The sequence below is a fragment of the Phyllobates terribilis genome, unplaced genomic scaffold, assembly GCF_046119375.1.
Source record: "Phyllobates terribilis strain yellow unplaced genomic scaffold, ASM4611937v1 Scaffold_13__5_contigs__length_258822181, whole genome shotgun sequence".
In the NCBI taxonomy this organism is placed as follows: domain Eukaryota; kingdom Metazoa; phylum Chordata; class Amphibia; order Anura; family Dendrobatidae; genus Phyllobates; species Phyllobates terribilis.
The window spans coordinates 209,968,303-209,977,362 of NW_027362773.1; the positions used below are offsets into that span (position 1 = coordinate 209,968,303).

Here is a 9,060-nt window from a genome sequence, read left to right on the forward strand (position 1 = left end):
AAAGCGTTTTCTAGACATCTCTGGTGGTGACTTATCTCCTGTTAGAACAAAAGATTGACATGATGAAATCCAGCAGCCTGATCCTTCTTTCACACATTAGATGGTCGCCTGATAATGGCGGGTTCATGCTACGTTCATCAGGGGTCTGGAGGGGAAAGGGTTGGGAACTTCTGACCTTGGTGGGCAAACCAGGCACCATAATAAGGGATCCTTTTTAATCTTTGGTATGAGGCCTCCATTCTGATAATGGGCTTGAACGTGAACTGAATGCCCTGTAATAATGTCATATAACCCGGCAATGTCCACCTTCCTCTGCAGGTCGCCAGCGCAAGCCAAGATGAAGACGTCAGCGTCCTGCACCCCTGGCACCAGCTGTTTAAGGCGATCAGTGGGATACAAAGGTCTAAAAGAGCCTGGGTCATTCCTACAATTTCAGTCTCGGAGAACCTTAAAAGCATCCCCTCACAAGTAGTGCAGGTAAGGAAGCAATGCGTTTATGTGCACAAATATTCCCGCCCAATAGGTGTTATTTATGCCCCAAAATCCTGAATCCAGTGTCACTGACCCATTTACTAATAAGAAAGCCATTTTTTATATATGGTTTACTGGGTACAAGGTGAATGCCGCCCTCTGTTGTACACAAGTGGAATTACATGGCACAGAAGTTGATATAAATTCGCCACTAAATCCAGTGCAAATAATATATAGAAAAGAGCTCCATCTGTACAGTGATTCTTTGTGTGATTCCTTCTTGCAGATTAAGTCAGATAAGCAATACCAGAGCAGCGTTATATACAGCATCAAAGGGCCAGGGGTAGACGAGGAGCCCAGAGGAATCTTCACCATCAATAAAACAACTGGAATTGTGTATCTGAACGCGGTGCTGGATCGTGAGAAGATTGATCGCTTCAAGGTACATCGTTCAGCAATGTCTTTATATCCGTACATAGCATGCAGATGTGGCTTCATCGCCCCTTTCTCCTCCTCCTTAGCTCCGGGCTTTCGCACTGGACAGCGATGGAGCTCCCCTCGAAGACCCCACTGATTTAGAGATCGTCGTTCTGGATCAAAATGACAACCGTCCGGCGTTCTCGCAGGCTCTCTTCAAAGGATATGTACTGGAGAACGCAATTCCGGGTAATGTGGATTTATCTGCGTGCAATATTTGTACTGCACTGATATAGGTTCAGTAGGTGCACGGTCCTCCTTATTTTCCGGGACCCTTATAATAACCAATAGACTGTGACCATCTTATTTATTTCCCCCCTTTAGGAACTCTGGTAATGAGGGTGATCGCCACCGATGCAGATGATGCCAACACAGACAACGCTCTGCTGAAATATTCCATCATCCACCAGGACAGTCCAGAGATGTTCAGTATTCACCAGGACACTGGAGAAATCAGGACCGTCCAAGTGGGGCTGGACAGAGAGGTAAAGCCACCTCCAGATTACAGGTATGATGGGATATTAATGAAATATTAAATAGTGTCTCTGTCCCTACAGTTGGTGGCATCCTACAACCTCACTGTACAGGTGGCCGATATGATGGGAGACGGGTTATCCAGCACGGCCAGTGCAGTCATATCCATAGGTGACCTCAATGATAACGCACCTCTCTTCACCCAGGAAGAGGTAAAGTAGCAGATCACAGGTGTCCTAGTCCTTGATAATCCTTGGAGATTGGATTATATGCTTAGTTTTTTTGCTTATAGAGAACCCACTGAGGGATCCCTTGGTATAATCTGTGTGCGTCCAAGCACATAAAAGGATCAGACATGCCGAAATCCAACCTTCTTGATTGCACCCCAACACGTGCCATAGTGAACAGTCGGGGAGATCCCCATATACATTAGCTGATTGGCAGGATTCTCCGACATATTTTGTGTTTGGCCGCTCTGTCTCCCGTATAATAATAATAATGTTGTATATTTTTTTATTCTCTCATCTTTCATTGTTGTAGTTTGTAATGGACGTCCCAGAGGAGAGCAGCGGCTTAGATGTCGGCAGAGTGAGCGTGACAGACAGAGATCTCCGCGGCTCCCCAAACTGGATGGTCAAATATTCAATCATCAACGGAGACCCCCAAGGTGCATTCTCTATTCGCACAGACACGCAGACCAATGAGGGAATTTTGTCCCTTGTCAAGGTAAACACAATACCTGCATCACTGGTAGATGAAATTGTAGTAAGAAAATAAATTATATATATATATATAATATATATATATATATATATATATATATTACAGACCAAAAGTGTGGACACACCTTCTCATTTAAACATTTTTCTGTATTTTCATGACTTTGAAAATTGTACATTCACACTGAAGGCATCAAAACTATGAATTAACACATGTGGAATTATATACTTAACAAAAAAGTGTGAAACAACTGAAAATATGTCTTATATTCTAGGTTCTTCAAAGTAGCCACCTTTTGCTTTGATGACTGCTTTGCACACTCTTGGCATTCTCTTGATGAGCTTCAAGAGGTAGTCACCAGAAATGGTTTTCACTTCACAGGTGTGCCCTGTCAGGTTTAATAAGTGGGATTTCTTGCCTTATAAATGGGGTTGGGACCATCAGTTGTGTTGTGCAAAAGTCAGGTGGATACACAGCTGATAGTCCTATTGAATAGACTGTTAGCTGCTTTTTTCTTGCCATAATACAAATTCTAAGTAAAGAAAAACGAGTGGCCATCATTACTTTAAGAAATGAAGGTCAGTCAGTGCGAAAAATTGGGAAAACTTTGAAAGTGTCCTCAAGTGCAGTTGTAAAAACCATCAAGCGCTACAAAGAAACTGGCTCACATGAGGACCGCCCCAGGAAAGGAAGACCAAGAGTCACCTCTGCTTCTGAGGATAAGTTTATCCGAGTCACCAGCCTCAGAAATCGCAGGTTAACAGCAGCTCAGATTAGAGACCAGGTCAATGCCACATAGAGTTCTAGCAGCAGACACATCTATACAACAACTGTTAAGAGGAGACTTTGTGCAGCAGGACTTCATGGTAAAATAGCTGCTAGGAAACCACTGCTAAGGACAGGCAACAAGCAGAAGAGACTTGTTTGGGCTAAAGAACACAAGGAATGGACATTAGACCAGTGGAAATCTGTGCTTTGGTCTGATGAGTCCAAATTTGAGATCTTTGGTTCCAACCACAGTGTCTTTGTGTGACGCAGAAAAGGTGAACAGATGGACTCTACATGCCTGGTTCCCACCGTGAAGCATGGGAGAGCACAGATCTGTATAATGAGCTTTTCACACCTACATTTGCACTGATGAAAAGGGGGCATTCTCTTGTTGCCTATCCTTAGCAGTGGTTTCATGGCAGCTATTTTACCATGAAGGCCTGCTGCACAAAGTCTCCTCTTAACAGTTGCTGTAGAGATGTCTCTGCTGCTAGAACTCTGTGTGGCATTGACCTGGTCTCTAATCTGAGCTGCTGTTAACGTGTGATTTCTGAGGCTGGTGACTCGGATAATCTTATCCTCAGAAGCAGAGGTGACTCTTGGTCTTCCTTTCCTGGGGCGGTCCTCATGTGAGCCAGTTTCTTTGTAGTGCTTGATGGTTTTTGCAACTGCACTTGGGGACACTTTCAAAGTTTTCCCAATTTTTCGCACTGACTGACCTTCATTTCTTAAAGTAATGATGGTCACTCATTTTTCTTTACTTAGAATTTGTATTATGGCAAGAAAAAAGTAGCTAACAGTCTATTCAGTAGGACTATCAGCTGTGTATCCACCTGACTTCTGCACAACACAACTGATGGTCCCAACCCCATTTATAAGGCAAGAAATCCCATTTATTAAACCTGACAGGGCACACCTGTGAAGTGAAAACCATTTCCGGTGACTACCTCTTGAAGCTCATCAAGAGAATGCCAAGAGTGTGCAAAGCAGTCATCAAAGCAAAAGGTGGCTACTTTGAAGAACCTAGAATATAAGACCTATTTTCAGTTGTTTCACACTTTTTTGTTAAGTATATAATTCCACATGTGTTAATTCATAGTTTTGATGCCTTCAGTGTGAATGTACAATTTTCATAGTCAGGAAAGTACAGAAAAATCTTTGAATGAGAAGGTGTGTCCAAACTTTTGGTCTGTACTGTATATATATATATATTTATATTTATTAATTAGTATAGTAGTACCCTATCATAGCCTCCAGGTGGCGCTGTCTGCATTATAATTACCCAGAAGAGTTGAGACAGTTTTCTGGTATCAGGATCAGTCCCCTCTACACAGCTTTAGGGATGGGCACAATTTGGGAGGTTTAAAAATCGAAATTATTTGGCATGTATAATGTTTATGATGATCAAATACCAGGACTGAAGTACAAAATATAGAAACCCAAAATCTGAGAACATTCCCAAATCTTGATTCACAAGAGATGAGTCTTCACATTTTCCGAAGAGCACTGAAATGCTAATGTGGAAACTCACAGCTTGTGAAACAGGTTCATGTACTACCCTACATGTCACTTTTATATTTATGTATTTAGTTAATATAAATAAAATATTATATATATATATATTAATTATATTATAATATTATATATTCTGGCTGCAGAATGAGTTAACTGAGAGTCCATCAGCAAGCTAGTTCTGGCAGTCCAATGGGGGAGGTTTCTTTTTTTTAACTTATTTTTTAACTTCTCTCAGACCACATTAATTAATGTTGGATGTGCAGGAAAACAAGGATCCCTTAAGAGACAAATGGTGCAAAATGTTTAATGAAACTAAATTGAAAAAGGAAATAAAAAATATTTACATTTAAGTAGAAAAAAAAATGGAGATGTAATGATTGTTAGTCTGTGTTTTGGATGAAATCTCCATGCATTATGGGAGCTCACGTAAGCTAAAAGTGATGTTTCAGCCAGTAGAATGTTAAATGCAGCTTTGGGTGTGAGTAGAGTAAGTCTGCTTTATTTATCTGATCTGGAGTTACTTAATATTATAATAGAAGATGTAAAAAAAACAAAACAGAATAAATAATTCTCTGTGTCCTCCAGCCTCTGGATCACGAAGCAATCGCCATGCATAACCTGACGGTGTTTGCTGAGAACGAAGCTCCGCTTCTCCCCTTCGTCCCCCGCGCCTCCCGCTCTCGAGCCCGGATAAAGGTCATCGTAAAAAACCTAAACGAACCCCCCGTCTTTACGGAGAACCCCATGATGGTGAGAGTGAAGGAAAGGATTAACCCTGGCAGTGTTATTGGCATCTTTACTGCAAAGGATCCAGATGTCAGTCTGTCCCAGGACATCCGGTGAGATGACATTTGTAATGTGACGTCTGTGCTCATCGCCATATTCCCTCCTACACTAGAGAGCGAGGAATCCCATTATACTTGGTGAAGAGAGACGGTTGTGTACAGCAGAGTAGTGTCCAATATATTGGAAAAACATGGCTGCTTTCTCCCAAAAACAGCACTATGTGACCACGTTCATTATTTAAAGGGATATCTGGTGCCTCTCACTTCGCCATTGAGAGCTGCTTACTCTATACTAATAGAATACGTGCCAGGGACGCCGATACCTGACCGCCAGCATCGTAGCGATATGACATCACTTACCGAGATGGAAATACCCCTTTAAGGCTTAAGGTGATTTCATCGTTTTCTTATGGAGAAAAAAAAGTTGTTCAGAATCTTTGTAGACTCTTCTGTTGTTTCTTGCAAATTTGTTTCCATATGGAAGTTGCAAAAAAAAGTAGGCAACAAGCCCTACATGCATCACCTGTTAGTAAAAATCCCCGAGTTAGAAAATGAATGAATATAGTTATTTGTATGGAGAAATGGCATCAACTTTCCCTGGATCCTGAATGGCAAACCTGCCTAATCCTATCACTTTGGGAGTTACAGTGCTGGCCAAAAGTATTGGCACCCCTGCAATTCTGTCAGATAATACTCAGTTTCTTCCTGAAAATGATTGCAATCACAAATTCTTTGGTATTATTCTCTTCATTTAATTTGTCTTCAATGAAAAAAACTCAAAAAGAATTGTCCTAAAGCCAAATTGGATACAATTCCACACCAAACCTAAAAAAGGGGGTGGACAAAAGTATTGGCACCCTTTGAAAAATCATGTGATGCTTCTCTAATTCGTGTAATTAACAGCACCTGTAACTTACCTGTGGCACCTAACAGGTGTTGGCAATAACTAAATCACACTTGCAGCCAGTTAACATGGATTAAAGTTGACTCAACCTCTGTCCTGTGTCCTTGTGTGTACCACATTGAGCATGGAGAAAAGAAAGAAGACCAAAGAACTGTCTGAGGACTTGAGAAACCAAATTGTGAGGAAGCATGAGCAATCTCAAGGCTACAAGTCCAACTCCAAAGACCTGAATGTTCCTGTGTCTTCCGTGCGCAGTGTCATCAAGAAGTTTAAAGCCCATGGCACTGTGGCTAACCTCCCTAGATGTGGACGGAAAAGAAAAATTGACGAGACATTTCAACGCAAGATTGTGCGGATGGTGGATAAAGAACCTCGACTAACATCCAAACAAGTTCAACCTGCCCTGCAGTCCGAGGGTACAAGAGTGTCAACCCGTACTATCCGTCGGCGTCTGAATGAAAAGGGACTGTATGGTAGGATACACAGGAAGACCCCACTTCTTACCCCGAGACATAAAAAAGCCAGGCTGGAGTTTGCCAAAACTTACCTGAGAAAGCCTAAAACGTTTTGGAAGAATGTTCTCTGGTCAGATGAGACAAAAGTAGAGCTTTTTGGGAAAAAGCATCAACATAGAGTGTACAGGAAAAAAAAAAAGAGGCATTCAAAGAAAAGAACACGGTCCCTACAGTCAAACATGGCGGAGGTTCCCTGATGTTTTGGGGTTGCTTTGCTGCCTCTGGCACTGGACTGCTTGACCGTGTGCATGGCATAATGAAGTCTGAAGACTACCAACAAATTTTGCAGCATAATGTAGGGCCCAGTGTGAGAAAGCTGGGTCTCCCTCAGAGGTCATGGGTCTTCCAGCAGGACAATGACCCAAAACACACTTCCAAAAGCACTATAAAATGGTTTGAGAGAAAGCACTGGAGACTTCTAAGGTGGCCAGCAATGAGTCCAGACCTGAATCCCATAGAACACCTGTGGAGAGATCTCAAAATGGCAGTTTGGAGAAGGCACCCTTCAAATATCAGGGACCTGGAGCAGTTTGCCAAAGAAGAATGGTCTACAATTCCAGCAGAGCATTGTAAGAAACTCATTGATGGTTACCGGAAGCGGTTGTTCGCAATTATTTTGGCTAAAGGTTGTGCAACCAAGTATTAGGCTGAGGGTGCCAATACTTTTGTCTGGCCCTTTTTTGGAGTTTTGTGTGAAATGATCAATGATTTGATTTTTGCTTCATTCTCTTTTGTGTTTTTTCCTTGCAAGCAAATTAAATGAAGATAATAATACCAAAGAATTTGTGATTGCAATCATTTTCAGGAAGAAACTGAGTATTATCTGACAGAATTGCAGGGGTGCCAATACTTTTGGCCAGCACTGTATATGACATGGTGATCTGCTCATTAATACCCTCATATTTATTTCAGATATTTGTTGGTTTCTGATCCTGCAAACTGGCTGCTTGTAGACGTCCAGTCCGGACAGATAGGGACCAGATACAGCATGGACCGGAAGTCGCCGTTTCTAGAGAGAGGCTGGTACACGGCTCTGATCACGGCTTCGGACAACGGTGAGAGCGGATATATTCCTTATAGCATGTTGTGGGGGTTATGGATATAAATAATATGCTGGTGCGGGACTGGAGATCTTCACTCCTAAAAAAAAAAAAAAAAAAATAAAAGGCCTATTGGATCTGCAGTCTGACACCAGCGAGGAAGTATATTTTTATAGAGTTGCTGGTTGTGAGTCCTAAGAATCGGCTTCTACCTCCCGGCATCCATGGCTCTTCTTTTGATTAGCCTCGTTACGCACGTACAAGGCCGGAAGATCAAAAGGAGAGCAGCAGATGCCGGGGGGCTAAAGGGGCTCTCAGGGGTCACAGATTATGGAGATGGTGCAGGACCCAGTCTAATATTTTATAGCTTCTTATACTTTGTGTATTGCAGCTGTGCCCCCATTGAGCTCCACAGGAACGCTGTCTGTGGAGGTGATCGAGCTCAATGACCACGCTCCTGCGCTGTGGCAGCATTCAGCAGAGCTGTGTAGCAGTCCGCAGCACGGTCAGGGAATACTGCTGAGCGCCACGGACGAGGACATGCCACCCCAGTCGCACCCATTCCACTTCCAGCTGGATCAATCCTCCGTAGCCCTCACCCTTAATTGGAGCATCAGCGAGGTTAATGGTAAATGGGGAAAATAATCTCCTCCGTCTTTTCCTTAAAAAAATAAATATGTATCTCAGAAGTATTTCCAGCTGTTTAGGTTTTGTAAAAGGCAATCACAATCAATATAAATCCATGTGAAACCTCATTGTCAAGCTTTGCAAATATAGACCAGGTGGCACAACTTGGCAGAGGCCGCCATTACTTCTTGTCAGTGGAAATGTGAGATTATCTTGGCGTTTATCAAGTGAATATTTGTATAGCGATTTCTTGGAGTTGCTACTTCAAAGGTCAGAACAGAGAGTCTTAAGATTTGCTTAGTAAAGCATGTCTCCCCCTTAGGTACCCACGCCATGCTGGAGCTGCTCAGCGAGGTGGATGCAGGAGCGTACACCCTGCCTTTGCTGGTCTCGGACTCCGGTGACCCACCCTTGGCCCAGCTGCACATGCTGAACGTGTCTGTCTGTCGCTGTGACGCTGTCGGCATCTGTAGCGGCAGCGCGGCCGCTCTCTTCAGCTCCGGAGCCGGCATCAGCCTAAGTGCACTCATCATTATACTGAGCAGCGTGGCCTTGTTATTGGGTAAGTCTGAATAAACATGCCCCGCACACTTATGTGATCCTTCACGTTAAGCCAGCACTAAATATAGAGCTGCAATTACTTTCTGCCCCCGCTCAAATGACATCAGGGTCTGGATGGTGGCCATTTTCATTCCTTTACTATGGAAGTGTAAGGATTGATGACGCTCAGTGTCAGGCAGCTGCATTTTCAACAAAGCTGAATG

At 42.9% G+C, this 9,060-nt stretch overlaps 1 protein-coding gene across 3 annotated transcripts in view; it reads left to right on the forward strand.

Annotated features, from left to right (window-relative positions):
• The window catches only part of CDH15 (cadherin 15), a 36,888-nt gene that overhangs the window by 17,836 nt on the left and 9,992 nt on the right, over positions 1-9,060 (forward strand). For all 3 annotated transcript variants that reach the window (XM_073659184.1, XM_073659183.1, XM_073659185.1), the window contains exons 2-11: positions 319-477; positions 758-913; positions 993-1,137; positions 1,273-1,433; positions 1,506-1,634; positions 1,963-2,148; positions 5,011-5,264; positions 7,542-7,684; positions 8,061-8,297; positions 8,619-8,858. In XM_073659184.1, the coding sequence (XP_073515285.1) occupies positions 319-477; positions 758-913; positions 993-1,137; positions 1,273-1,433; positions 1,506-1,634; positions 1,963-2,148; positions 5,011-5,264; positions 7,542-7,684; positions 8,061-8,297; positions 8,619-8,858 (1,810 nt within the window). The remainder of the gene's footprint in view (positions 1-318; positions 478-757; positions 914-992; positions 1,138-1,272; positions 1,434-1,505; positions 1,635-1,962; positions 2,149-5,010; positions 5,265-7,541; positions 7,685-8,060; positions 8,298-8,618; positions 8,859-9,060) is intronic.